Source organism: Cydia strobilella, chromosome 12, assembly GCF_947568885.1.
Source record: "Cydia strobilella chromosome 12, ilCydStro3.1, whole genome shotgun sequence".
NCBI lineage: Eukaryota > Metazoa > Arthropoda > Insecta > Lepidoptera > Tortricidae > Cydia > Cydia strobilella.
In genome coordinates, this window is record NC_086052.1 from 9085135 (window position 1) to 9112883 (window position 27749).

At 40.3% G+C, this 27749-nt stretch overlaps 2 protein-coding genes across 3 annotated transcripts; one reads left to right on the forward strand and one right to left on the reverse strand.

The window, feature by feature from the left end:
• Positions 1 to 585: 585 nt before the first annotated feature.
• Positions 586 to 12210, reverse strand: LOC134746054 (NADH-quinone oxidoreductase subunit B 2-like). Its single transcript, XM_063680274.1, has 4 exons — positions 12067 to 12210; positions 11655 to 11962; positions 3177 to 3365; positions 586 to 831 (listed from the first exon to the last, which is right to left on the reverse strand). The coding sequence occupies exons 2-4, from the start codon at positions 11954 to 11956 to the stop codon at positions 693 to 695; spliced, it is 630 nt and encodes a 209-aa protein (XP_063536344.1). The 5' UTR covers positions 11957 to 11962; positions 12067 to 12210; the 3' UTR covers positions 586 to 692.
• Positions 12211 to 12629: 419 nt separating this feature from the next.
• LOC134746087 (cell cycle checkpoint protein RAD17) lies at positions 12630 to 27734 on the forward strand. Of its 2 annotated transcripts, XM_063680329.1 has the most exons (11): positions 12630 to 12696; positions 12734 to 12749; positions 12826 to 12936; positions 13014 to 13314; positions 13867 to 14032; positions 24545 to 24673; positions 25626 to 25807; positions 26192 to 26356; positions 26779 to 26972; positions 27284 to 27405; positions 27578 to 27734. In XM_063680329.1, the coding sequence occupies exons 2-11, from the start codon at positions 12735 to 12737 to the stop codon at positions 27681 to 27683; spliced, it is 1491 nt and encodes a 496-aa protein (XP_063536399.1). In that variant the 5' UTR covers positions 12630 to 12696; position 12734; the 3' UTR covers positions 27684 to 27734. The 2 variants fall into 2 exon arrangements, with proteins under 2 accessions (XP_063536399.1, XP_063536398.1); XM_063680328.1 differs by having other exon boundaries at positions 12630 to 12749.
• Positions 27735 to 27749: the final 15 nt, after the last annotated feature.

Below are 27749 nucleotides of genomic sequence, written 5' to 3' on the forward strand. Positions count from 1 at the left end.
TAACTCAATAAATTGTAGCGTGGCGTGGCGTGGCCCGTAGCTTGGGGCATGTAAGTAGGTACTCTAAAATCCATTTTATATTGAGGTGTGGTAAATGTATTCACTGCTAGCGACCTGTTTATTAGGCGGGTTCTCTGTTCGTAGGCGCTTTTCGCTACATACGGTTTTCCCCCGTTGTTATCGGCTACGCTCGTAGCTCGCGCTGGAACTGAACGTGTGCTGATAAGCATAGTGGGACACTATAAATAAATTTAATTCAAATCGCAATTGCTGGCCTCTATTAAGTTAGTTTTTCCCTGCTTACCATCAGGCGGACCGTATGCTTGTTTGCCACCGATGTGGTATAAAAAAAAGTCAGATTTTTGTTTATGCAAAAAAGGGTAAATCAGTGGCGGATTAGCCACGTGGAAAAAGTAGCAAATGCCACGGGCCCCGCGCACCTACGCATTGTGGCCGTAAAAAACCTAAGTTTCACTTCGTCGGACAAAATTAAAACAATCCATGAGCCCCATGATAGAATTTGCTACAGGCCCCGCACTGGCTTGATCCGACACTGAGGTAAATCTGTTCTCAAATAAAACAGTGTTACTACTGCTACTATACGATGTATTTACTGCGAGAAAAGATTATGTATACATATAAATAAAAAATTGTCTATGTTCTGAATTATCCACAATGTATTCGATAGTTCTTCACTTCCTGTACCAGATTTGAATAGTTTTCATTCTCTTGACTTTCTTTTGCAATTGAAGTACACCATAAAGTAGGGCTTCTGCTGATGGCGGGCATCCTGGTACGTAGATGTCAACAGGTACGATTCTATCACAACCCCTGAAATGAAATAAGGTATTCAGTAAGTACTATGCTGGTAGTAAGCAAGGCTCGGAACGGCCAGGAAATGAATGCCCAAAAAAAGGTATAGAGGGAAATGCTTGGAACACAATTTTTGACTTCGTAGCTTTGTTTGGACTATTTAGGAGGTGAACGTATCAAAAGTCCCTGGCCGTAACCCTGGTGCTGGGGGAGAGGGAGGTTTGAAGGTTCCATTTTTCGGTTTTTAGATTATATCTTCAAGTCAAGTTTTTCGATATCTTGTACAGTTTTTGAGATATCCGCTCTTGAAGGTACAACTACAACCTTACTCTTTTCAACGTTGGATAGTCTATGGCACTTCCGACTCAAGCATAAGAATTTTATCGATACGGTTTAGTCAATTATTCAGTTCAGTTTTTGGTTCTTATGGCATCTGTCCATTGGGACAATTTTGCCAGTTAGTCAATTATAACATTTTTGAAAATAGAATGTCATACATATCGATAAAATATTTCTTGTTTAAGGAGACTCGATTCAATGGAAATTAGCCTACTTAAACACGCCGCTGCGTCGCATCTGCTTTGTGATTGGTTGGCCAATTTTATGCTGTAGTAGAAACAATTGCTTCATAAGTCAGAAATGCGCATGTGACACCCTTCATATAGCAACATCCATACCCTACGAAAACCTCTTAGCGTTGCTTGTTAGTCTCCATAGGCTACGGTGGCCCAAATCGAGAAAAAAACTATAATCTGTGTATTACAACGTCGCATGCAACACTACAACCTTACTCTTTTCAACGTTGGATAGTCTATGGCACTTCCGACTCAAGCATAAGAATTTTATCGATACGGTTTAGTCAATTATAAAAATTTTGAAAATAGAACTTCATACATTTCGATAAAATATTTCTTGTTGAAGGAGACTCGATTCAATGCAAATTAGCCTACTTAAACACGCTGCTGCGTCGCATCTGCTTTGTGATTGGTTGGCCAACAAAAACATTTTATTTTATGTTGTAGTAGAAACAATTGCTTCATACGTCAGAAACGCGTATGTGACACCCTTCATATAGCAACATCCATACCCTACGAAAACCGCTTAGCGTTGCTTGTTCCATAGGCTACGGTGGCCAAAATCGATAAAAAAATTGTCTTAAAATTGAATTTAGCAAGGAGCAGGTACCAGGGCCTCATGAGTTACGAGGAGGTGTCGTTGAGCAACCCGCCGGGGGCGCCGGGCTCGGCGGCCGGGGCGCGTACGAGTATGAAGGTATCGCGGGCTGCGGCAGCTCGCGTATCTTAGCTGTATACTTTTGGTTTGTTTACCTATATGATTCTACTAGTTGAAAGTATTTTTTTGTCTCGTAGAAAAAGTATTGTATACAATAGTGATATAATCAAGCTTTTCAATCTCGTACCTTAACTTAAGCAACTCAGCAAGCTTCGTTGCTTAAACACGATACTCGACTGAAAAGCTCTCTATTATATCACGATTGTATAAAATACTATTAGCAAGGAGCAGGTACCAGGGCCTCATGAGTTACGAGGAGGTGGCGTTGACCAACCCGCCGGGGGCGCCGGGCCCGCGGCGGCCGCGGCCGGGGCGCGTACGAGTAAGAAGGTATCGCGGGCTGCGGCAGCTCGCGTATCCTGTATACTTTTGGTTTGTCAACGACTGAAAAGCTCTCTATTATATCACGATTGTATAAAATACTATTTTAACTAAAAAGAAATTGTTACACTATGCCTAAATGTTTCGCTTTACGAATCATGTGTAATTGCTGTTTACATAGTACGACTTTTTTTTGTCTAATTTCGTCCTGTTCGTAAACCGTATTTTTTTTTGTTAGTATTTGTTCAAAATCGTTATTGTTACTCGGGAGGATTGGGTAAATTTTGTCCAAACCATATGCTTTAAGCTTCCAGGACGAAATGTGTACCTTATTAAAGCACTAATTAAACACATGTGTAATTTTTAAATAAAAATATGGTACCAAAAAAATGCGGCTAAGTAAAGTTGTACCCATCATTAATGATACGGTCTTTAAATTGGCCAAACTGTCATTTTAACAGGGACCGGTCCGGTATCAATTTCGAGGGTTTTGGAAGGGGTATTTCGTAAGGCTCTGCTTATTAAAACCGTTGCTCTGTAAAACCCTTTCATTTGGCTTTTAAAGCGCTTCATAATACGGGTAAGCAGTTCTCTTTCCGAATGTCTGATACCGGTTCCTAAGCGCTAACCTATTGAAGGGGTATCCATTATAAGATTATAACGTTTATCCTATTTTTTAAGGTAAAGGACTGGAATCTGGCTATAATGCTTATTTTTTAAATATCTGTTAATTGGGAAGAAATAATTACCTCACAACAGAATAGGAGTAGTGATAATATCCACCACCATTGGCACAGCTTCCCATGGAAATGACCCATCTGGGATCGGGCATCTGGTCATATACTTTCCTAAGAGCTGGTGCCATTTTGTTAGTCAAGGTCCCTGCGACAATCATGACGTCAGACTGGCGAGGTGATGCACGGAACACTACACCATATCTGAAATGAAGAACAGAACATAATAGATAAATATATATAAGACTGAAAATTTGCCATCCTCAAACTAAAAGGTCACTAATGTCTACTACTCTAGATTCTAGAAGACTGTCTGGATATTTTTATGTTGGTGTCCATACTGAATACCAAATCACAAGTAGTGGCACACTAGCAAAAATTTTAAGGTGGTGCGAGTGACCTTAGAACAGAGCTTCAACTATATATAAATATATAGTCTCCTTTTCTTGACTAGCACCTGCCTTTTAGTTGATTTTGGCTTTTGTAACCTCCCTTTGAACAGAAAAAGGTTTTGTAACCCCTCTGAGTATGTCGCCTTTTGCAAACCCTAGTGTATTCTTTGCAAACCCTTGTGTATTATTTGCTAACGCATTTAGTAGCATTGTGGCTGTCCAGGCCAGGGGATTGTGACCCACAGATTGAAAAACACTAATCTATCGCATGACAGTGTGCTTGTTTCATGTTGTAAATGAGTTACTAAGCTTTTTGTTCAACCTTTTTAAATACAATTATCTTTTGTCACACCCTAATCTGTTAAACAAAATTGTTGGAAAACAAAAACAAAATAATATAAACAAAGAGCGATATTCGATTTAAAACCTCTAGACTCGTGTAGACCTATATTCAAAGAACACAGAATTTTAACGCTCACATGTCTATACATTCTGGAGGCATGTACTTTTGTGAAAAAACACATGGATCTGTTTCTGATTAAAGACAATAATAATAAACGAACAATTACACAACACCTTTGAACATGCCAGTAGCAAATTTGAGTCTATTTAAAAAGAACTCCTATTATATGCTAAGCAAAATTTATGATACTGTGCCGAAATCTATTACTAGTTTAGTTGGACACAAATTTTAAACAAATCTTAAGACATGGTTAACTAAAGAATGTTACTATTCATTAAATGATTTCTTTAATAATAATAATTCTTAGCAATTGACATATTTATTACACAATTCATATAAATATAGTGTTAGCGTCATCCACCTTGCCGACACCTAAACCATCATAAGATCTACTACGAAAGCGCCATCTATTACGAGGTATCGGAACTATCAGCCTACGTTACTACAGCGTCGTGTAGATGGCGCCACTGAGATTTATGTCATATTAATTGTAATTATCTAATTATTCCTTTTAGTTCATTTATTCCTATAAAGTTAAATATTTTGATTGTTATTAAATATTTCATGATATATGGAGCTTATACGTATGTAATTGATTGTATTAGAATCACTAGAATGTATTTTAAAGTATGTATAATGACTACCTGATTCAACTCGTGGAGGGGGTTTGTGAATGTTAATAAAAGGGGTCGTAACCGGGGACGAAGCTCTCTTTTCCTTGCGATTTTTGTACCAACAACTTGGTGAATAATAAATTAGCGTCAGATTTATACTGGTTTCATTTTATAAGGCAAGTGCTACGATTTCCTATCCTGAGTACGTTATTATCTCAGAAGTGGGATACCTTACGACATGTCTGGCCCATATTTCAATGGTTTGGGGCGAAAAAAGAAGAGAAAAGCCTCAAGAACTGACGCCGGCACTGAAAAAACAACGAATTTTTTTTCTTCAACACCACGTGGCGGCGATGAAGACGAGCTTCACATGGCGCCTAAACGACGACGAATTACGCCCACCGAAGCTGAAGTTATCCCCAAATTCAATCCAGAAGACAGAAATAGCAACGTGAAAGGATGGCTACACAAAATCGATCAGCTGGGAGATGTATACGATTGGCAGAACAAAGATCGCCAGTTCGTTATGCAAATAAGACTTCGTGGCTCAGCGCGTGACTGGTATGACGACCTAGAAGATTACAACCTCACATGGGACGAATGGAAACATACGCTTCAAACGGCATTCCCGCGCTCAACGGATTTTGTCGATCGCTTGGAAGAGATGATGTTAAGAAACAAGACCGATACAGAAACTATGACGAAATACTTTCACGACAAGCTTTCATTGCTTAAGAAATGCAACATATATAATGAGGACGCTATTTCATGCATTATCAAAGGCCTGCCATTCGAACTGCGCGCCAACGCCAAGGCATATCAATGTGAGACACCAGAACAACTTTACTACGGGTATCTATCTTCGTTAGAGAACTTCAAGAGAATCGAAGCTGCTGCAAATGCGAGACGAACAACATGGAGGCGAGGAAATGCAACTACAACATCACACACATTACCGAAGCTCTGCTACGCATGTCGACGGCCAGGTCACGAGGCGCGCGACTGCAGGACACAACTTCACTGCGACGTGTGCCAGCGCAACGGTCACAGCGCAGCCACATGCTGGTTTGCTGCCGGGAGCTCAAGACAACAAATAATTAAGGTCGGTAACGTTTTGTTTATCACATACGATATCTCCCTTGATCTTTATAAAAAGAAAGTGTTTGTGAATGGTTACGAATTAAGAGGTTATATTGATACGGGTAGTAAACTTAACATACTTACCATTGACCATGCTAATAAAATGAAACTTGTTATGACACCGTCTTCAGTTCTTATGCGCGGTTTTGGTGGCACACATTCACAATCACTTGGTACCGTACAAGTTGAAGTTCATATAGATAATATCACTTTGTCAGGCTCAGCGGAAATAACTAGCCATAAAATGTTAGGATTTGACTTTATCATTGGGCAGAAATTAATAAATCAAGAAAATGTTAGCCTAATTACAACAAACAACTCTGTGACACTTCTTCATACGAGTGATTTAGTAAATACCCTACAAGAAATTAAATTAACTTCCTCTGATTTTGTTACGAAGTACCCAGTTTATTTAAAGGCAGATGTTGTTTTGTTGAAAAACAGTTGTAGTTTAATAGAAGTTCGTGTTGACTGCAATGTAAATGGAGGTAAACACACGTTTTTATTGCATCCGGTGTGCTTTGAATTAGGAAGTACGTCTTATTTCATACCCAGAGCTGTCTTAACGTGCCAAAATCCTCTCATAAAGGTAATTAATGTGGGCGATGAATCAATTCGATGGACGAAAGGAAAATTAGTAGCACGTGTCGAAGTTATTAATGCAAGTGAGATGGATGAATGTAATGTTTTGGCAATTGATAACTCCTCTGTGTGCGATAGGATTGAAACCAAAATAAATCCTAGCGAGTTAAATGTAGGCGATCTTAATGAGGCAGATTTAGCAAGGCTTTTGAATTTGTTAAATGAGTTTAGTACTTCATTTGCAAAAGATACTAAAGACTTAGGCTGTACAGATCTAATCAGTATGAAAATCAATACGACAACTGATGAACCTGTATTCTATAAGCCGTATCGGTTGTCTTATAGTGAGAGCGCGGTAGTTGATCAGAAGGTACAAGAGTTATTAGATGCTGGTATAATTAGGGAATCTATGTCTGACTACGCAAGCCCCGTCGTTTTAGTAAAAAAGAAGAATGGAGAATATAGGCTATGTGTAGACTATAGAGCTTTAAACTCGCGTACTGTGAAGGATAGGTACCCCTTACCCAATATAGACGATCAGTTAACTCGTTTATCCGGCAAGGCATTTTTTACGACACTAGACCTAGCACAGGGGTACATGCAGGTCCCTATACACGAAGATTCCATACATAAGAGCTCATTCGTGACAAGTTCAGGCCAGTGGGAATTTTTAAAAATGCCCTTTGGGTTATGCAATGGACCTGCCGTGTTTTCTCGATTAATAAAACTAGCCCTAGGTAACGTTCACTCCGAAGTAGCTCTATATCTTGATGACATCATGTTACCTACTGTTACTATTGAGGAGGGCTTAGATCTCTTAAGACGCGTGTTACAATCCCTTAAAGATGCAAATTTAAAGCTGAACTTACAAAAGTGTTCATTTTTAAAACCAACTGCTACCTATTTGGGACACGAAATTACTCAAGGGACTATACAACCTGGAAAGGCTAAAATAGAGTGTGTTAGCAATTATAAACGACCTAGTAACGTTCATGAAATCCGCCAGTTTATCGGACTAACGTCATACTTTAGGAAGTTTGTGCGGGGTTTTGCCGAAATCGCTAGGCCGCTCACAGAACTAACTCAAAAGGGTGTTGATTGGCACTGGGGTCAAGAACAAGAACATGCGTTTCAAACGTTAAAACAGAATCTTGTAGAAAGACCCGTTTTAGGTATATATGATAGGAACGCCGAAACTGAATTGCATACCGACGCGAGTAGCTTGGGCCTTAGTGGCATATTACTTCAATACCAGCCTGATCGTAGTCTCAAACCGATAGCTTATTTCAGTAGAGTCACAAGTAAGGAAGAGCGGTTTTACCACAGTTACGAACTCGAGACTTTAGCAGTTGTAGAATCCCTGAAACGATTTAGAGTTTACTTGACTGGGATCCCTGTAAAAGTAATAACTGACTGCGCGGCTTTACGAACCACCCTAGTCAAAAAGGATTTAATTCCACGCATCGCCAGATGGTGGCTTGCTATCCAAGATTTCGACCTAAAAATAGAATATCGCCCTGGTAACCAAATGCGTCACGCCGATGCCTTAAGCAGAAACCCTGTCATTAGCGAGGTACATATAGTAGAGGAATCCGACTGGCTGCTTACTCTCCAGATGCAAGATGACGCGATACAAAACATTATTACGCAACTGTCTCAAGGTACTAATAATGCAGATATTGTTTCTAATTACGTGCTAAAAGAAGGGATTCTATATAGGAAAACTTTGTCAGGAGAACGTTTTGTCATTCCAAAGTTAGCTAAGTATGGTTTATTACAAAAATATCACGACCAAATAGGTCATCCAGGCTTTGAGAAATGCGAGAAAACTATTAAGGCCCAGTTTTGGTTCCAAGGAATGACTCGTTTCATACGTAAATATATTAACTCGTGTTTACGTTGTGCGTACGGTAAGGGTAACTTTGGTAGAGTCGAAGGTGAACTGCACCCCATAGATAAGGCAGCTGTTCCAATGCACACATTGCATATAGACCATCTCGGTCCTTTCGTAAAGACCCGCCTCGGAAATACATATCTACTTGTGGTAATTGATGCTTTTACGAAATATGTATTTGCGAGGCCTGCGAGAAATGCCAGCTCAATGGAGACTATTAAACTTTTTAAGGACGTCATTTACCAATTTGGAAATCCTTGTAGAGTAATAAGTGATCGAGGAAAAGCCTTCACGAGCCGGTATTTCAAACAGTTTGCAGAAGAGTGTCAGTTTAAACACGTCTTGAATGCCATTGCCAGTCCCCGTTCTAATGGACAAGTGGAACGGGTAAACCGCACTCTTCTTAACGGTCTTAACACCATGGCTGATAGCGAATGTACTTGGGATAGTAAAGTAGCCGATGTAGTCTGGGGAATTAACAACACGCCCAATTCAACAACGGGCTTCACCCCATTTAGCCTTATGTTTGGTCATAGCAACACACGCTACCCAGCATACCCCTCTGATACCCCTAAAGACGCAACTAATCAGCAGAATCAACTTGATTCTCGTAGAAAGACGGCAAAGTTACGAATTGACCGAAACATGACCGTCATGAAAAGTAGGTTCGACAAAAAACGAAAACCTTACAAGAAGTACTCACGAGGTCAATTAGTTTTGTGGAAAGGTGGATCCGCGAGGGACACTCAGGCGAAGGTTACGAGAAAGCTTGACGGGTTATATACGGGGCCTTACAAAGTAATTAAATGTGACCATAGTATAGACCGTTACACAATTTCTAGCGTAAAAGGCATGAAAGGTTATAAAAGATTTTGTGCTGTAGTACGAGCAGATGTCCTTAGGCCTTATAAAACAACCTTGTCAGATGATGATAGCTCTGGTAGTGACCACGACATAGACAGGGATGATCTTATCGACCTTTTAGAGAGTTAATAAAATATTTGATTTGTCCAATTATAGTGTGTTTGCGCCCATAATAAAGTTAATCATCTTAGCACAAAAGGTAAACGATCAATAATTAAATCTTTAATCTTACGATTAGATTATTTATTGAATTATAAGTATGTGCAAACTATTTGTATAGGTACTATAGGTAGTATTAATTCCAATTAATAAAACAACATTGCATCATGTAACATACAATTAATCTCTAATTTCACGATTAAATCATTCGTTTAATTATAAATATATTCAAAGTATGCGTAGTAATAAATGCTGTAAATATATTTCTTGAAGTATTGTTTTCATATGATTTAAAGTAAATAATAATTAATTCAACGTAAATTTTACTTTGTATCAACTCTATAGACATCCTGTATACTATTTACAGTTTTCCGTTTTCATACATTCATAATTCATAAGCGTAAACTGAGAGGGTACTTCTGCTATACAACATAAACAAACGGTAGATCTATCTCACAAATAAATTCACAAAATTATTCTATTGTGACAAAAGGGTAGATATTATAAGCACATACACGACAGTTAATAAAAATAAGGTGGTAATTATTAAATCTAACAACAGGTACGATAAATTTAATGGCATCAGGGTAAAAACATACAAGGCACCTATTGGTCGTAGTAAATTGGCTGTGTGGAAATTATACGTAGTAACTGTTTCCCCTAAATCTGTGTGATAACTACTTTGTTTGTTATGCCGAGAGCTAATACTGTGTGATGGCTAATTACTGTGTGCTGCAATAAGGACTGTGTGTCTAATATCAACTGTGTGATAATATCTGTGTGACGCCCCTGTAAGTACCTATGGCACAACCTGTGTGTATAATGATTTAATAAACACATCGAATGCTTAAATACTGTGTGATACTTAACTGTGTGTGACTTGTCTCCAAAGCCCAGAAATGCATTTTTTTAACTCAATAGTATTTGTTTGAATTGGAGTCTAAGCAAAATATGATATCTTACCTATGTGCAAAGTAAATGGTGTGAATTAAAATAAAACTGGCTCATTATCATGAATTTACGTTTATCATCTGTGTGAAGCTGTCAATATATCTGACATCACCTAATAAAACAATATACTTGGCTGGTTCTTTCTACATTCCAGGTTCCTGAAGCGACTGGCGGTCCAACCTCATCTACCAACAATTCGAGGGCTCCAACAGCAGGCCGCGGTGGACCACGGCCATGGCAGGACGGCCGAGTGTTAGCGTCATCCACCTTGCCGACACCTAAACCATCATAAGATCTACTACGAAAGCGCCATCTATTACGAGGTATCGGAACTATCAGCCTACGTTACTACAGCGTCGTGTAGATGGCGCCACTGAGATTTATGTCATATTAATTGTAATTATCTAATTATTCCTTTTAGTTCATTTATTCCTATAAAGTTAAATATTTTGATTGTTATTAAATATTTCATGATATATGGAGCTTATACGTATGTAATTGATTGTATTAGAATCACTAGAATGTATTTTAAAGTATGTATAATGACTACCTGATTCAACTCGTGGAGGGGGTTTGTGAATGTTAATAAAAGGGGTCGTAACCGGGGACGAAGCTCTCTTTTCCTTGCGATTTTTGTACCAACAACTTGGTGAATAATAAATTAGCGTCAGATTTATACTGGTTTCATTTTATAAGGCAAGTGCTACGATTTCCTATCCTGAGTACGTTATTAATAGATTTCAAAATAGCCAAATTATTAATGATTTAAATTCTGTTTTTCTTGCTCTCAACTCTTAGATATGTTAATTGTATATAACTTGTGTACATATTGCATGTTGTGAGAGATTTTAGATTTAGGTGTATATTTTTGCATGCTGCAATTCAGCTAAATGTGTGATACTTTCTTAATTTATAATGTTTAAGACCTTTTGTTAACTGCATTTAACGCAAATAAAGAGCTTACTTACTTACTTAAAAAAGGATGGTAAAATTGCTTTTTAAACAGGCTTGTTCCTGTTCAGTCAGTGTAACAGCTGCATAAATGGAAAGGTTAACTGGAAGAGATCCCTGAAAGGGATAAGTTCGCCTTTGTACAAATGATGTGTGGATTTCCTTTTTTATGTTTCTTTTTGTACAATAAAGAGTTTTACTACTACTACTACTAATACCTTTTGCTCAACAGATAAGGGGTTAAGGCCCAAAAAAATCACCAGAAAATTCATACTATAAGTTCAAATTACTGATATTAGTATTAGGTGAAGAAAATTATTTTCATATTTTTGTGAAAAATCTGTTAACCAAACACATTGAAAACTCACTAAACTTCACATTGTGTTTACTCTTATCCTATATGATCCTGGTGTAGTTGAAGCATGAAATAAGGGTGTTCAGGTATTTATTCACCAATTTTTTTATCTCATTACTCATAAGTACCTGTCCATGTCATAGCGAGGTGCGGCGATGTGCATCATTTCCACGGCGCAGCAAGCTAAACCAAAGGTCATAGGCCATATGGAGCCCTTTCTTCCCCAGTTGAGGAGATCGTCCAGCCGGGCCACTGCAATCTCTGCCAGGTTACTAGCATCCTGGAAGGGAGAGTACGGGCGCTTTTCGTTCGGCTTCGGAGCTGGCAAATGGGTTTGACGGGCTTGATCAACGATGGGAGCAAAAGCACCTTTCTTCACTACAGAAAGAGCTTTAGGAGCCGTCGCTCCCAGCGCTTTAATAGCCTGCATGATTACCTGAAATATGTTTTGGTTATGTACTTATGTATCTACATGTACTACGCATTAAATTCCATTTAGTGCAAACTTAAACAGGCGTAATCACATGCTGACAAACTTACAAGCTTTCACACAAACTACTCGATATAATTATGCCACTGTACGCTTATAAAATAAAATTTTAATACACAAAATTTACGTAAGAACAGACAAGTGTTGTGTTTGTAAAGTTGGCTAATCATAAAAAAAGTACGCATAATATTTTTTGATTAATCTACTCGTTTTAGAAAACAAAGTAAAAAATGTACATTGTTTCACTAAGTGTATAATAAAATTTACATAAAAAAAAATTATTTACAAGTTTGATGCCCAACTCAAAAATAATTTTAATTTTGTTGGTCTTTCATTCCTCGGAAACGAATTGATTTGTCGTTAGTTGTATTTTTCTAATAAAAAATGTTCATTTATAAAAGTTTTCAGGATTGTACATGAAAAATAATTATGGAAATTTAACTTATGGACAATAAGTTCATAAAATACATAGACACTTAACAGCAAAGAATATAATACTCACTACTTAACAGTATTAATTACAATATTTTAAACACTGTCTTATTATCGACATATTGAAGAAAAATATCCCTTCAAACCGTCAAATCTTAGCTCAGCTGACTGTCAATGTCATTGTCAATAGTGTTTGATACGTTGAAAACTGGAGTTCAATTCAATTCAATATTTATATTATTCTGTGCAAAATCATTTGAATTTTAATGATACATTGAGGGCTATAATGTCCATACAAAAAGTAATACACGTTAATAACTGCATTTAATAAACTAGTGTTTAATTGTTCACTTCATAATATTGAAAAATGTTAACAGGAAAAGAAATGGTTCAAGCCAATTTTCGACTTCGAAGATGATGGTCCTCCTGCGAAGCGGCGAAAAAGCGAAGATGGAACCTTGCCTAATTCTAGAACCCCCGTCAAAGAAGTATTTAAGCAAGAGCTCTATAAGTTTTATACCTACAATTAATTTATTTTGTTCTTACAAACTTTCACATGTTTTAGAATATGTGCAGTAACAGATCGGGTACTGCTGATAAATCTCCTATTTACATTGATCACAAGAATTGGATGAAGAACTTTGATCCAGTGACTGTAGAAGACTTAGCTGTTAATAGTAAAAAGATACAAGAAATTGAGGACTGGTTAAAATTCAATATTCAACACAATAATAGTGAGATATTACTTCTTACTGGCCCTGTAGGGTGTGGGAAGACTATTACAGTGCGAACACTAGCTGCTAAATACAAAGTGAAAGTCACAGAGTGGATTACACCCCTGGATATTGATATACCTACGGAATATGGTATGATTGCCAACCCTTTTTTTTTACGTGGAGTAATGCATTTAGGTATTCCGCCTAGCCGGGGAACTAGAACGGATATGTCGGACTCGTGGCCAAGGGGCCAAATACCGACTAAACCCTCCACGGTATGCCCGTCTCGCAGCAATGGTGGCGGTGAACACGGGATCACAGAGCATTCCACCGCGAACACCGTCTGCTGCCGACAGCCGAAGCTGTCCCCTCCTTGGACCCGAAGGCCCTGGAGCCAAAGCTCCCCCTCTCGAAGGTAGTCTGCAGGGTGACACCACACACTGGTCCCTCATGACAACCTCCACACCGGGAGGAGATGGAAAAACATGATTGCCAACCCATCTTTTCTTAACATGTACAGGATAACTTTCTCCGATATCCTCATCTTTTCCAATGTGCTTCTAATTTTGTAGCCTATGAAGAGTGACTAGTAGGAAGGATATGTCACCTTATTTAAAATTAAGTTAAACAAGAACATCCCTAATCATATTAAGTGATTTAGTAATTGAATACTTACTACTCCCTTGTTTCTTTAATTTTCAGGAGATTACCAGTTTAAAGAAAAACAATCTACTAAATTCCTTGATTTCATATTGAATGCAGCTAATTTTACATCTCTATTAGATAACAATAGCAGCAAACTGGTGTTGGTTGAAGATTTACCAAATACATTTATAAGAACACCATCTGAATTTTCTGATGTTCTACAGTAAGTTAATATTTACACACAAAACTGAGTGGTGTCATTGAACTTTTATTACTACATATAGAACCGGCACAGAGAACCAGTATTTTGCGCCATAAGTTGTTGCCGACCAACAACAAACTATGGAAGCGGAGTGTAAAAATCTCGCCTCCTAAACGCGTAAGCGCCATGAATGTCACGGGTGTCCTTCGGAATCCCTAACAACGTTGTCCTAAAGTCACTTACCCTAACTGGTTTGTCCTAATGGGCACTAACAATTATTTTTCATAATGTAATGGTTGTCCTAAAACTCATATGTCCTAAGCATTTTTACCATAACAATCAATATTCCTAATGTTTTTTTCCATAATCCTCGCTGTTCATTGGCGAGAGAATGGACTGTAAAGGGGGGCAATAAGGGATGAGATTTAGGGGCCGGTCGAGCAAGAAAGTTGTGCTATACTAAAATTAACCTATGAAGTGAAACTAAAGTGCGAAATAGTGTAGGGCGAAGTTACCTTGCAATCCGGGGTTGTGGGCTTGAACCGTTGGCCTCCGTTGTAGACCCTGGTGTTGGTCCCGGGCTGCCCTTGTCGCAAGCTAGAGGTAAGCTTAGAACCGTTACCTTGATCGTCCAACTTAGACCTCGGATTCTCCACTTCACGGATGGGCACGGCGTACTTCGGCTACACAGCACTGATTTTAAAAGTAGTCTAAATATTAGCAGTAGTGCTTTTAACAGATTGCGAGAAAATTAGCGGGAATGGCGCGACACAGTGTTAACTGGTAGTAGGCTTATGACAGACTGGCTCTGACAGCTTGTGACAGAGCAATATTCAAATTCAAACTGTGACTTTGGTGTTGCCACAGTAGTTACAACAAGAAATCTAAAAAATACAAAGCCAAAGCTGAACATTCCGCCTACCAAAATGCAATTGTATTTTAACTAAGCGAAAAAGATAAGAAAATAACAAAAAAAAGGTAGTGCGATAATATTAAAACTAAACGAAAAACGGACAGCACAAAGGTAGCGCTCTAAAGCGGCTACGCAGGCAGTGGGCACAGCTTGACCACAGGCCGTTTGTACAACCCTGTGGCCGTGCGCACAGTAACCACACGACATATCCCGTCAGATCCGGGGTGTGTATCGGTGATGCGACCCAGGGGCCACTTCATTGGGCTCGTCTGCTCGTTCACAACGAGCACGAGTGCGCCAACTTGGATGTTGGGCTGTCTGTCGTGCCACTTCATCCGCTGCTGGAGAGTATGCATGTACTCCTTCGACCATTTGTTCCAGAAGTCCTGGTGCATCTTCTGAAGCAGCTTCCAGCGTTGGAGAGGGCTAACCCGAACGTCTGACAGGTTTTCCTCAGGTACGACCGACAGGGGTTCCGTGGTGAGGAAATGACCCGGAGTCAAAGCCGACAGGTCGTTGGGGTCAGTGCTGAGAGGAGTGAGTGGCCTCGAGTTGAGCAAAGCCTCAACTTGGGTTAAAACCGTCGAAAATTCCTCATACGTCAGCCTTTGGTTCCCGACGACACGCGCCAAATGTGTTTTCACGGCCTTAATTCCAGCTTCAGCGAGTCCTGAGAAATGTGGGCTACCTGGCGGGTTGAATTCGAAGGCAATTGTATGGTGTGCGGCAGCATCCTTCACTAGACGTTGCAAGATGTTGTTCGCACCGACAAAATTTTTTCCTTGGTCAGACACTAACCGGCTGCACCGACCACGACGAGCGACGAAACGCCGAAGTGCGGCGAGAAAAGCATCCGAGGACAACTCGGTGACAAGCTCGGTGTGAATGGCCTTTGTTGCGGTACAGACAAAGACACAAATATAGCCCTTGTACGTCTTGTTACCGCGTCCGCGCCCAAGAGCGATGTCGAAAGGCCCGCCAAAATCGACCGCTGCGCTCGAGAAAGCCTTAAGTTGGGATATTCGATAGGACGGCAGGTCGCCCATGAACGGCGCAGGGGCACCCAGTGGCCGCACCCGAAAGCACTTCATACATTTTGATACCACTGCGTAGATTGCCCGTTTTGGACACATGATCCAGAAGTGTTGTGACAACAAGTTATGAAGCGTTTGGATGCCTGGATGCATGAACCGCCTATGATAGTCGTCGACAAGAAGGAAGGTCAGACGATTGTCGCGAGGTAGAAGCAACGGATGCTTCACGTCGAAGTCGAGAGAAGCTCGCGACAGGCGACCGCCCACCCTTAAGAGACCCGCGTCATCCGTGAATGGGGACAGTTTCCGGAACGCTTTTGGAAGAGAGTTCGAATGGTTGTTCGCAATCTTTTCGATTTCCTGAGCGAAGCTGCGCTGTTGCACGGAGCGCACAAGAAGCATCAGTGACTGCTTTACTTCGAGAGGTGTCAAAGGTCCGCGTAACAACTTCGCGGTCGTCTTTTGGTTCTTCGCGTTGTTCGCGAAGCGGCGACAATACGCTAAGACACGTTGAATCGTTCTTAACGACGAGAACTTCTCCAATAAATTGTCAATGAAGGCGTTGTCATTGGACACTACAAGGACCGTAATCTTTTGTTCTTCTTGAAGAACATCCCTATCAGGCGCTAGTGCTGACTTGGGCCAGCTTTCGGAAGGGTCCCGGAGCCAACCAGGTCCGTTCCACCAGCACGTTTGGTTGACCAAGTCTTGGGGAAGCAAGCCTCGAGATCCGCAATCGGCTGGATTGTCAGTGGTTCTAACATGATGCCAGGAGTCGGGAGGAATGACGTCTTGGATGTGACTCACACGGTTGGCCACAAACGTTTTCCACCTGGACGGACACGACTTGATCCAGGTTAACGTCACACTTGAGTCCGACCATGCGATGATTCTATCTACCAAGTGGAAAGGCTTCAAAGCCTCCACGACCGAAGCCATCAAGTCCGACAGTAGAACCGCTGCGAGCAATTCAAGTCGCGGCACGGACAATTTACGTAACGGCGCGACCTTGGACTTAGCACACACCAGCTGGACGTCGACGTCACCCTCCCCAGCTACTGTACGGCAATAGATTACGGCACAGAAACCGCGTTCTGACGCGTCGCAAAATCCGTGGAGATGTAGCACGTCGAATTTCCCGAACAAACGGCGAGGCACAGCTACAGCACTCAGCGAAGAGAGTTGAGTTTTAAATTCCTGCCATTCCAGACTGATGCTTTCCGGGACATCTCCATCCCAGGAAACGCCCGAGACCCAAAGTAACTGCATCAGATACTTGGCGAGAAATGTTACAGGCGAGAGGAAACCCAATGGATCGAAGATTCTAGCTATCTCCGACAGAATGGTGCGTTTTGTGCATCGACCGTTAGGAGTAGATGCTACACGAAAGCGAAAGGAATCAGATTGTGGTTGCCATAGCAAGCCCAATATCTTTAGAGAAATGTCAGTCATTTCTTCGAAATTTTTAAAATCTTCCGAGTACAGGTCAGAAGACGGAAGACTCTCCAGGAACTCACTACTATTAGAGGTCCACTTCCTCAGATGGAAACCCCCCGACGACAATATGTTTGTAAGTTCCAGCTGGAGTAAACGCGCCTGCTCGACAGAGTCCGCTCCGGTGACGACGTCGTCGACGTAGATGTCACGAGCGAGAACAGTTGAACCACCTGGGTATTCGGCTGCAGAATCACTGGCCAGTTGAGCCATTGTACGAAGCGCTTGGAATGGCGCAGCAGAAACCCCGTAGGTTACCGTTTTGAGACGGTAGTCGCGCACAGGACCGACAGCAGAGGGCCGCCACAAAATGCGCTGGAATTCTGCGTCCTTTTCAGAGACCAGGATCTGCCTGTACATCTGTTTCACGTCACCTGTGAAGACAACAGCATGCCAGCGGAAGCGTGTGAGCAGGTCGAAGATGTTGGTCTGAAGCTTGGGCCCAGCGAGAAGAGTAGCGTTCAAGGACACCTCGTTAGCGTCCTTAGCGCTTGCGTCGAAAACCACGCGAAGAGGAGTGGTGACGGAGTCACGCAGAATTCCATGGTGAGGTATGTAATAGAAGTGGCCTTCACTTGTGGAAGGAGGTTCCACTTCCTCCAAGTGACCGCGAGACTCATAGTCAGCCATAAATTCCACATACGCCCTTTTGAACTCGGGGTTGGAATTCAATTTGCGTTCCAACGACGTGAACCGCTTGAAAGCGATTTCGCGTGAATTGAGGAAGGTAGGTTTGTTCGCGGGATCGACAAATGGTAACGGAACTACGAACCGGCCTTCCTTATTGCGATAATAGTTTGTACGAAAGTAGTCCTCGCAGCGTTGGTCCTCCTCCGAGACGAAAGGTTTGGTCGGAGAACTAACGTTTTCTAACTCCCAAAATTTCTTGATGGAGTCATCGAGCGACAAGATCTGCGAAGGACTCGACACGAAAAAACAATGTTTATTATTGTTGCGATAAGATACGAGAGCGCTTGTTGTGAGCTGACTCCCGTCACACTCACCCATAACGACCCATCCATAGATGGTTTTCAACAGAGTAGGCTGTCCAGGCTCCCCGCGCCGTATACCGGGCAACAACGACGAAACGAAGACCTGTGCATTAAGCAACAAGTCCACCGGCGCCGGACGGGCAAACTCAGGATCAGCCAGCGATAAATTCTTGGTGTGCGACCACCCCGACGAATCGACAGGTTGTGGAGGTTGGTCGGCACACACCGGCGACAAAACGAAAGCTTCGAGTTTAGTACTCAGCGAAGAGGGTTTATTACCCATTGGCTTGATCTCACATGAAAGTGAGCCAAATGTTTGACAGGGCGAATTGCCAATGCCAAACACGGTGTGTTGGCCAGAAGTTTCAAACCCTAGCATGTCTGCACAGGATTTTGACATAAGATTGCATGCACTAGCACCATCCAAAAGCACACGCACTGGGCGGAAGACACCAGAACTGTCCCGAATTAACACCTTGGCAGTAGCGAAGAAGACTGTATTCTCTCCCGCCATAGCAGTTAAAACCGTGCTACTACTACTACTGCTCGTGCTACCGCTAGGTGGTGTAGTTGTAGTCTCTGTGCCCGTGGGTGCTTCAACATTCTTGGTGAAGTGTAACAAATTGTGGTGTGAGCGATGACACACACTACAGCGAGAAGCCCGACAAGTCTTCACTTTATGTGCACTTGAGAAGCATAGAATGCACAGACCCTTCTCCTTTACAAAATTAAAGCGGCCATTGTTGCCAAGACTTATAAACTTGCTACATTTGTCAAGACTGTGCTGACCGGAACAACAAACACAGGTCGGTGTTGCCGGAGTCGACACAACAAGAGCCATTTTATTTTTTGTTACCGGTTTAACACTCTGAGATGGAGGCCTGACACTTACACTTGAGTTCTCCAACGCCCTGCTCCGCTTCTCGATAAAACTTTTTAATTCTTCAAACTTCGGAACCTCGGTGCTGGAAGTGAGTTGTAACTCAAATGCTTCCCGAGTCGCAACATCTAGCTTTCCCCACAGCAAATAGTACAACATAAAGTTCTTATCGGGGAGGTTAAATTTGGACAAAATATTTAAATTTTCATTAAAAGTTCTAAAAACCCTTTCCAAATCTGTTTTGTTTTTGACCAACTCACAGTTAAGCAATTTTTCATAATACATGACAGCAATTTGCCTCTTCCTGTCATAATAGTTGGACAGCGTCTCATAAGCACTACTATAATTGTCACCCGACAAAGGAAAAGATTTTATTAAATCATGTGCGGAACCCTGAACGCTTGACAATAGGTAATGCAATTTTTCAACGTCACTAATTGTGCCCCGACTATGTATGAGGGAGTCATAAAGCTCCTTGAAGGACACCCAACTTTCCAATTTTCCATCAAAAGGTTTAATCGCTATTTTAGGAAGCTTGGCTAAATTATTTTCAAGCGTTAAAGGTTTCACATCCGACTTATCACTCATCTCACTTTTGGCCATTTGTCTCAACCTACATTTTACCGATTTCAACTTACTTTCGAATTCCCTCGTAACTTCGTACTCTTCCACACGTCTTTCAGGTTTCAGCGGACGTAAGATCCTCAACTGAGCATTGTGAAAGTCTTTTTCTAAATCTTTTATGTCCGATTCATCATAACCTTTTAAGTCGGAACTCTCGATGTTTTCCAAACGAAAAATAGCGTACCCTCGCGCGACACGGAACATGTCCACGGTCGCGGGCTCCGGATCACTATCACCATGTACACTCATATTGTTTTAAATGCAAATAAACACACTAAAACGGCGAAAAAAAAACACAAAACTAATTGCAATGCAAAATAATAACAAAGTACCGAACCTATATGTATATAGTGACACTGACAGCTAACGTCAACACTTGACAGCTGTGACAATGTTGCCGACAGTATTAACCACGAGTGAACGAATGGTTTAGTAAAAGCACTACTACACTACCAACAACTTTCTTGCTTTACCCTCGACTTTTTTAGAAGTCTACCTTCAACTTTTTGAATTAAACAAATGATATGACGATATGTATGACCAAGCGAATTTGAATAAGCAACACAGAACGACAAACGAAAAACCAAAGGTCACTTTTCAAATTATCCGGTTCGAAGACCAAAATGTTCATTGGCGAGAGAATGGACTGTAAAGGGGGGCAATAAGGGATGAGATTTAGGGGCCGGTCGAGCAAGAAAGTTGTGCTATACTAAAATTAACCTATGAAGTGAAACTAAAGTGCGAAATAGTGTAGGGCGAAGTTACCTTGCAATCCGGGGTTGTGGGCTTGAACCGTTGGCCTCCGTTGTAGACCCTGGTGTTGGTCCCGGGCTGCCCTTGTCGCAAGCTAGAGGTAAGCTTAGAACCGTTACCTTGATCGTCCAACTTAGACCTCGGATTCTCCACTTCACGGATGGGCACGGCGTACTTCGGCTACACAGCACTGATTTTAAAAGTAGTCTAAATATTAGCAGTAGTGCTTTTAACAGATTGCGAGAAAATTAGCGGGAATGGCGCGACACAGTGTTAACTGGTAGTAGGCTTATGACAGACTGGCTCTGACAGCTTGTGACAGAGCAATATTCAAATTCAAACTGTGACTTTGGTGTTGCCACAGTAGTTACAACAAGAAATCTAAAAAATACAAAGCTAATTGCAATGCAAAATAATAACAAAGTACCGAACCTATATGTATATAGTGACACTGACAGCTAACGTCAACACTTGACAGCTGTGACAATGTTGCCGACAGTATTAACCACGAGTGAACGAATGGTTTAGTAAAAGCACTACTACACTACCAACAACTTTCTTGCTTTACCCTCGACTTTTTTAGAAGTCTACCTTCAACTTTTTGAATTAAACAAATGATATGACGATATGTATGACCAAGCGAATTTGAATAAGCAACACAGAACGACAAACGAAAAACCAAAGGTCACTTTTCAAATTATCCGGTTCGAAGGACCAAAATGTTCATTGGCGAGAGAATGGACTGTAAAGGGGGGCAATAAGGGATGAGATTTAGGGGCCGGTCGAGCAAGAAAGTTGTGCTATACTAAAATTAACCTATGAAGTGAAACTAAAGTGCGAAATAGTGTAGGGCGAAGTTACCTTGCAATCCGGGGTTGTGGGCTTGAACCGTTGGCCTCCGTTGTAGACCCTGGTGTTGGTCCCGGGCTGCCCTTGTCGCAAGCTAGAGGTAAGCTTAGAACCGTTACCTTGATCGTCCAACTTAGACCTCGGATTCTCCACTTCACGGATGGGCACGGCGTACTTCGGCTACACAGCACTGATTTTAAAAGTAGTCTAAATATTAGCAGTAGTGCTTTTAACAGATTGCGAGAAAATTAGCGGGAATGGCGCGACACAGTGTTAACTGGTAGTAGGCTTATGACAGACTGGCTCTGACAGCTTGTGACAGAGCAATATTCAAATTCAAACTGTGACTTTGGTGTTGCCACAGTAGTTACAACAAGAAATCTAAAAAATACAAAGCCAAAGCTGAACACTCGCAATCCCTAACAATGTTTAGCATATTATTTCATGTCCTAACTGTTTTGACCTAATGGGTATTTCCCTAATGATCAATTGTCATAACAATTGTTTTCCATAATGTAATGGTTGTCCTAAAACTCATATGTCCTAAGCATTTTTACCATAACGATCAATATTCCTAATGTTTTTTTCCATAATCCTCGCAATCCCTAACAATGTTCGGCATAAAATAACATGCCCTAACTGTTTTGACCTAATGAGTATTGCCCTTCTAATCAATTGTCATAACAGTTACTTTTCCTAATGATCAATTATCATAACAATTATTTTCCATAATGTAAGGGTTAGCCTAAAACTCATATGACCTAAGCATTTCTACCATACCTATCAATATCCCTAATTTTTTACCATATTCCTCGAATTCTCTAACAATGTTTGGCCTAACACATCACGCTCTAACTGTTTTGACTGTTGTTGGTTAGAACTGCGATCCTTGCAAAATGAACTGCTGCCATAAGAGTGGGTTTGGTTAGAACTGTGACCCTCGCAAAAACGACCTGCTGCCACAAAAGTGGGTTAGGTTAGGTTAGAACTGCGACCATTGTAAAAATGAACTGCTGTCAAAAATAGGTTAGGTTAGAACTGCGATCTTCGTAAAAATGAACTGTTGCCACAAAAGTGGGTTAGGTTAGGTTAGAACTGTGACCCTCGCAAAAACGAACTGCTGCCACAAAAGTGGGTTAGGTTAGAACTACGACCATTGTAAAACCGAACTGCTGTCAAAAATAGGTTAGGTTAGAACTGCTATCTTCGCAAAAACGAACTACTGCCATAAAAGTGGGTTAGGTTAGGTTAGGTTAGAACTGCGATCCTTTCAAAAACAAACCACTGCCACAAAAGTGGGTTAGGTTAGGTGGGGTCTCCTTCGGAGTTCCTAACAACGTTTGTTCTAAAGTCACTTGCCCTGTTTTGTCCTAATGGGCACTGCTTTGTGCTAAATAACATTAGGATAAGTAATCAATGTACAAATTCAAATGAATTTATTTCATTACTTTTTACAGCTGTTCTTAGCAATGTTGTTAATATGGCATGTGCCATTAGGGAAAACCATATTAGGTCAAAAAAACAATATGCCATAAAATAAAATTAGGGCATACGAGTGTTAGGCCAAGCAACCATAGGTTATGTAAAATTAGGTAACATGATGGTTAGGATATATAATTTTTAGGGCTAACAATAATTAGGCCAAATAAGAATTATGCTGAATAACATTAGGATAAATACTCAATATAGCAAGTGCCATTAGGGAAAAACATATTAGGACAAAAAAATATCGGCCATTCGATAATAGGGAAACCAAAATTAGGGAATACGAGTGTTAGGACAACTGATCATTATGACAAACAATATTAGGGAATACAAAAATAGGATAAAACATTTTAGGGATTCCGATATAGATCCAATGTCACGGCACTTATGACGTCCCCTCGCCTACAGGTTGCAATTGCGTCAATTTCATTGTTTGGTAACTTTGGTATCGCTTCTCTATACCTATATAGTCTAAGATACGTTATATATGGTCGACCTTCACCCATACGTCTGACGGATGAAACTTATATTTTATGAAAGAAAATATGTTCCTGAACATAAATAAATAGGGTTGCCTAATGAAATATGGTCAAGGCTATTTTTAATTTGAAAATAATTATTTTTCTTCAAATTTCACCGATTTGTCTGACGAACGAAATAAGTTCCAATGGAAAGTATACAACTTCTACAACATGAATAAATTAGGTTGCCTATGTTTTTCCGGTCACTATTATGAGGTTGCCGTGTTTATACAGGTGAGTTAAAATCGATAATTGCACCCATCTGTCTGACGCTTGAATTATATATCAAAATAATGATAATTTTATTGCGAATACGATGGTATAGGGTTGCCTGCAAAAATCCGGTCACAAATAAGGGTTGCCAGGCTATTAAAGAAATTAAGAAGGAAAGACTTTTAGCGATAACTCAAAAACGACTATTTTCGAATGTGTTTATTAATCACTATTTTTGTGATTTTTTTCATAATTTTTGGATCAATGGTTCAAAAGTTAGAAGGAAAAACCCTTTTTTTTCTTTCTAAATAATTATTTTCGAAATGATTCACTTTATCAAAAAATGTTGTTCAAAGAGCCGTATTTATTTTAAAAGACCTATCCAACAATATCCGGCACTATATGGTTGAAACGAAAAATTTTTTTTTACATATATTTTGTTCCTTTAGAAGCGATTATTCGACCTCGACCATATATAACGTATCTCCTTCTAATATGAAGTAATCATAACTTAATGAGTGGTTTTTTAATTTTTAACAAGCAGAAACGTCTGCGATCGATGCTATTAAGCTTAGAATAAATTTAAAAGTGGAAAAATTACTGCCTTGGGTGAGACTTGAACTCACGGCCGAGAGTTACGGTCAGAGGCCGTGAGTTCAAGTCTCACCCAAGGCAGTAATTTTTCCACTTTTAAATTTATTCTAAGCTTAATGAGTGGTGTCAACAATTTTAACTTAACTGCCAGATGTCTTACTTATATTGTACCTTTTTTCAGTCAATATAAACAAAGAGCCAAATCACCCATTGTTTTTGTATGTTCAGAAAGTCATACTGACAGTAAGAATACTGCTGCAAATTTATTTACGACAACTTTGAAGGAACAATTCAAGATATGTCACATCACGTAATATTTCCTTTATTTTTTTATGTTTCATACATTTTAATCCTGCAAATGTTTACGACCTAAGCGCTTGTGGACCGCGAGCCAGGCGCAAATTTCGTCAGTCATCGCCTCCCGGGCGAAAACTCGTATAGCGGTTAATGGCTATGTATGATGAACCCTCGTGAACGTCAGCTGCCGCTCCGTTGGTGGGTTGAGGAATGGCAGCCACCGAAGCGCGTAACACGGTCTTTCCACCGCGATACAACCGGCTGACGATTTGTTTTATTAACAATAGCATCTAAACTATCATCTAACAAAGTATCAAACGGGAGGCGATGACGCCGATGACTGAAAAGAATTTTCTTTTTTACATGTTCATGTGACCAGCTGACGGTCTTTCCACAGCGATACAATCGGCTGACGATTTTGTTTATTTACAATAGCATCTGAACTATCATCTGACAAAGTATCAAGCGGGAGGCGATGACAAAAAAAAATTATAGACGTTATTTGCTGCCATTCCTCAACCCACCAACGGAGCGGCAGCTGACGTTCACGAGGGTTCATCATACATAGCCGTTAACCACTATACGAGTTTTCGCCCGGGAGGCGATTGGTCATGAAATCTGTTCCTGGCCCGCGGTCTATTGTAAGCATGTGCTATCAGCTATAGCTGTACCTCTTCAAATCATTATGTTTGTGGTGTGCCAAAGGTTTGTGCTGTCTGCATTTAATGTGTGTAGAGTGTAAACACCCCAATAATCGACATGTTAAGACCCAATATTCGACACCTTGCTGTCAACTTTATTGCTATGACATTATGATTGAAAATGTCGATTATTGGAGCTGTGTTGGGCACTGGAGCCTCTACGTTATATACTATTTTAGATAGGATTACCTAAGTCTTAAATAACATTTCTTTTTGTTTGTAACTTGGTTACACAATTGTTTTAATATCATTTTTTAATTTCAGATTGAATGCAGTATCAGTTACAGGACTAAAATCTGCCTTAAAGAGAGTTTCAGAAATCATCAGTAAAAATCATACCATCATGTATAACAAACCAACAGCAGAACTGGTAGACTGTGTTGTTAATTCTTCAGCAGGGGATGTTAGATCGGCAGTGTTGAACCTACATTTTGCTTGTTTAAAAGGTATACTTGTTTTTAACCCCTTTCCAGGCATAGTACGATTTATTGATAATTTCAACTTTAGCACTCCGATTTAAGGTTCAAATGAGATGGCACTTTCGGGAAAAGAGACCTGTCTTGAAATGAATTAACAAAGCTGGATTGTGGAAAACCTTGTAGATTGGTGGGGCCCAGAAAAGTGTTAACCTGATCTGACATTTTACTAGAATTTACCACAACTGCAGTACCTACTGTTTAGTGTTGTATTATTTATAGCTAAAATATAATAACTTCAGCTATGTAAGTAAGCATAGATGAAATCTTGTATTATAAGTGATCAGAACACATTGTATTAGTGCCCCATTTCTTGTAATTAAATATTATACCTACCCATTTTAAATATTACAGGTTCCTATCAAAGTTTAGAGACTGATGTAATAATTGAAAAGGAAACGAAAAGTAAGAAGACTGCAAATAGTAAGAAAAAGCCACCATCAAGTAAATTCGTATCTCTAGGGAAAGACCAAACTGTTAGCATTTTGCATGGAGTAGGAAGAGTACTAAACCCAAAAGGTAAACTTTAAAACATCATTAATTTGAATGTAGCGGGTAACCATGAATTCCACATTATATACAAAATTTTGTTAAATTTCAGGGATATTCATTAATCCTCCTTAAATAATATTAATTTTTAAAAGGCTGAGGTATCCTCAAACTATTTTAAACCCAGAGTTACCACTTAAAAAACCCGGCCAAGTACGAGTCGGACTCGCGCACAAAGGGTTCCGCCATTACGCAAACAAAAATCACGTTTGTTGTATGGGAACCCCACTTAAATATTTATTTTATTCTGTTTTTAGTATTTGTTGTTATAGCGGCAACAGAAACTAGCTATCACGGTTCATGACAAACAGACAGAGAGTGGAGTCTTAGTAACGCGAGTCTAGTGTAGGTCCAAGTAATTGTATTTACCATGATTCCTTTTCATTTTCTAGTTGTGGCAAGCGAAAATGGAAGCAAACAGTTGACTCACCGTCCTACAGAGATAATAGATCAATTTTTAAGTCAGCCAAGTTCGTTTGTGAATTTCCTTGAAGAAAACTATTTGAGTCACTACTCCTCGATTGACCATGTGGTTGGAGCTGCTTTAAGTCTGAGTGACGCAGACTTCATGTTGGGAGAGTGGCGGGTAAGTTCATGACAAATGTAGGCCCCTGGGGTTTAAATCTACTAGCCAAAATTCGACTTTGGTCTAAATTTATATTAGCAGGAAGCTAGTTTGTCGCTTTGAGGCCAATGAATGCCATGTAGTTACTGTAGTTTTACAAATAGGCGGGTCCACACAGAACGGAGACATGTCTCGCCCGAGGCATTGCGGCCGCGAGTGCGTTTGCTTCGCCCGAGGCACGTCTACATGGACCGAGCTGCTTCGCGCGGCAATTTCCTCGCGAGGCAGCACGTTCTGTGTGGACCTTTCTCCTCAAACTGTTCGAATTTCAGGAAAAGATGTGTCAAGAACATGGATTATACACTGCTGTTGCTGGGCTGATGGTAGCTAATAAGGCACCAGTCTCTGCATGGAATCCAGTTAGAGGGCCAAAGAACATGAAAATTCAATACCCGTGAGTGCTTGGTTACTTTCCTATTTTTATTTATTTATTAGCCTATTAGTGTCTCACTGCTGGGCAAAGGCCTCCCCTCTTTCCCGCCATGGCTCTGTCCAATAAATGTTCCTTTTATTTAACATTTATTGGCATGTAAAGATTTTATATACATGTTCTGTACTTTTTTCAGATCACTACAAGAATTACCTTTACTAGAAACAAACTATTTATATAAAGGAAAAATTTTAGTAGCAGATTACCAAACATACTGTAAAATAATAGGTAAACAACAATGACTTATTGAAAATGCCTAATAGGTACAAGTGTGTATTAATTTTATGTATGTAATATTTTGAAATAAA

Coding starts and splice junctions, on each gene's coding strand:
- LOC134746054 (XM_063680274.1), bottom strand. CDS start 11,956: ATGCAGGCTATTAAAGCGCTGGGAGCGACGGCTCCTAAAGCTCTTTCT. Junction 3,366..11,654: donor CCTCGCTATGACATGGACAG/GTACTTATGAGT, acceptor TCTTCATTTCAG/ATATGGTGTAGTGTTCCGTG. Junction 832..3,176: donor TACTCCTATTCTGTTGTGAG/GTAATTATTTCT, acceptor ATTTCATTTCAG/GGGTTGTGATAGAATCGTAC.
- LOC134746087 (XM_063680328.1), top strand. Junction 13,315..13,866: donor TGATATACCTACGGAATATG/GTATGATTGCCA, acceptor TTTAATTTTCAG/GAGATTACCAGTTTAAAGAA. Junction 27,406..27,577: donor AACATGAAAATTCAATACCC/GTGAGTGCTTGG, acceptor TACTTTTTTCAG/ATCACTACAAGAATTACCTT.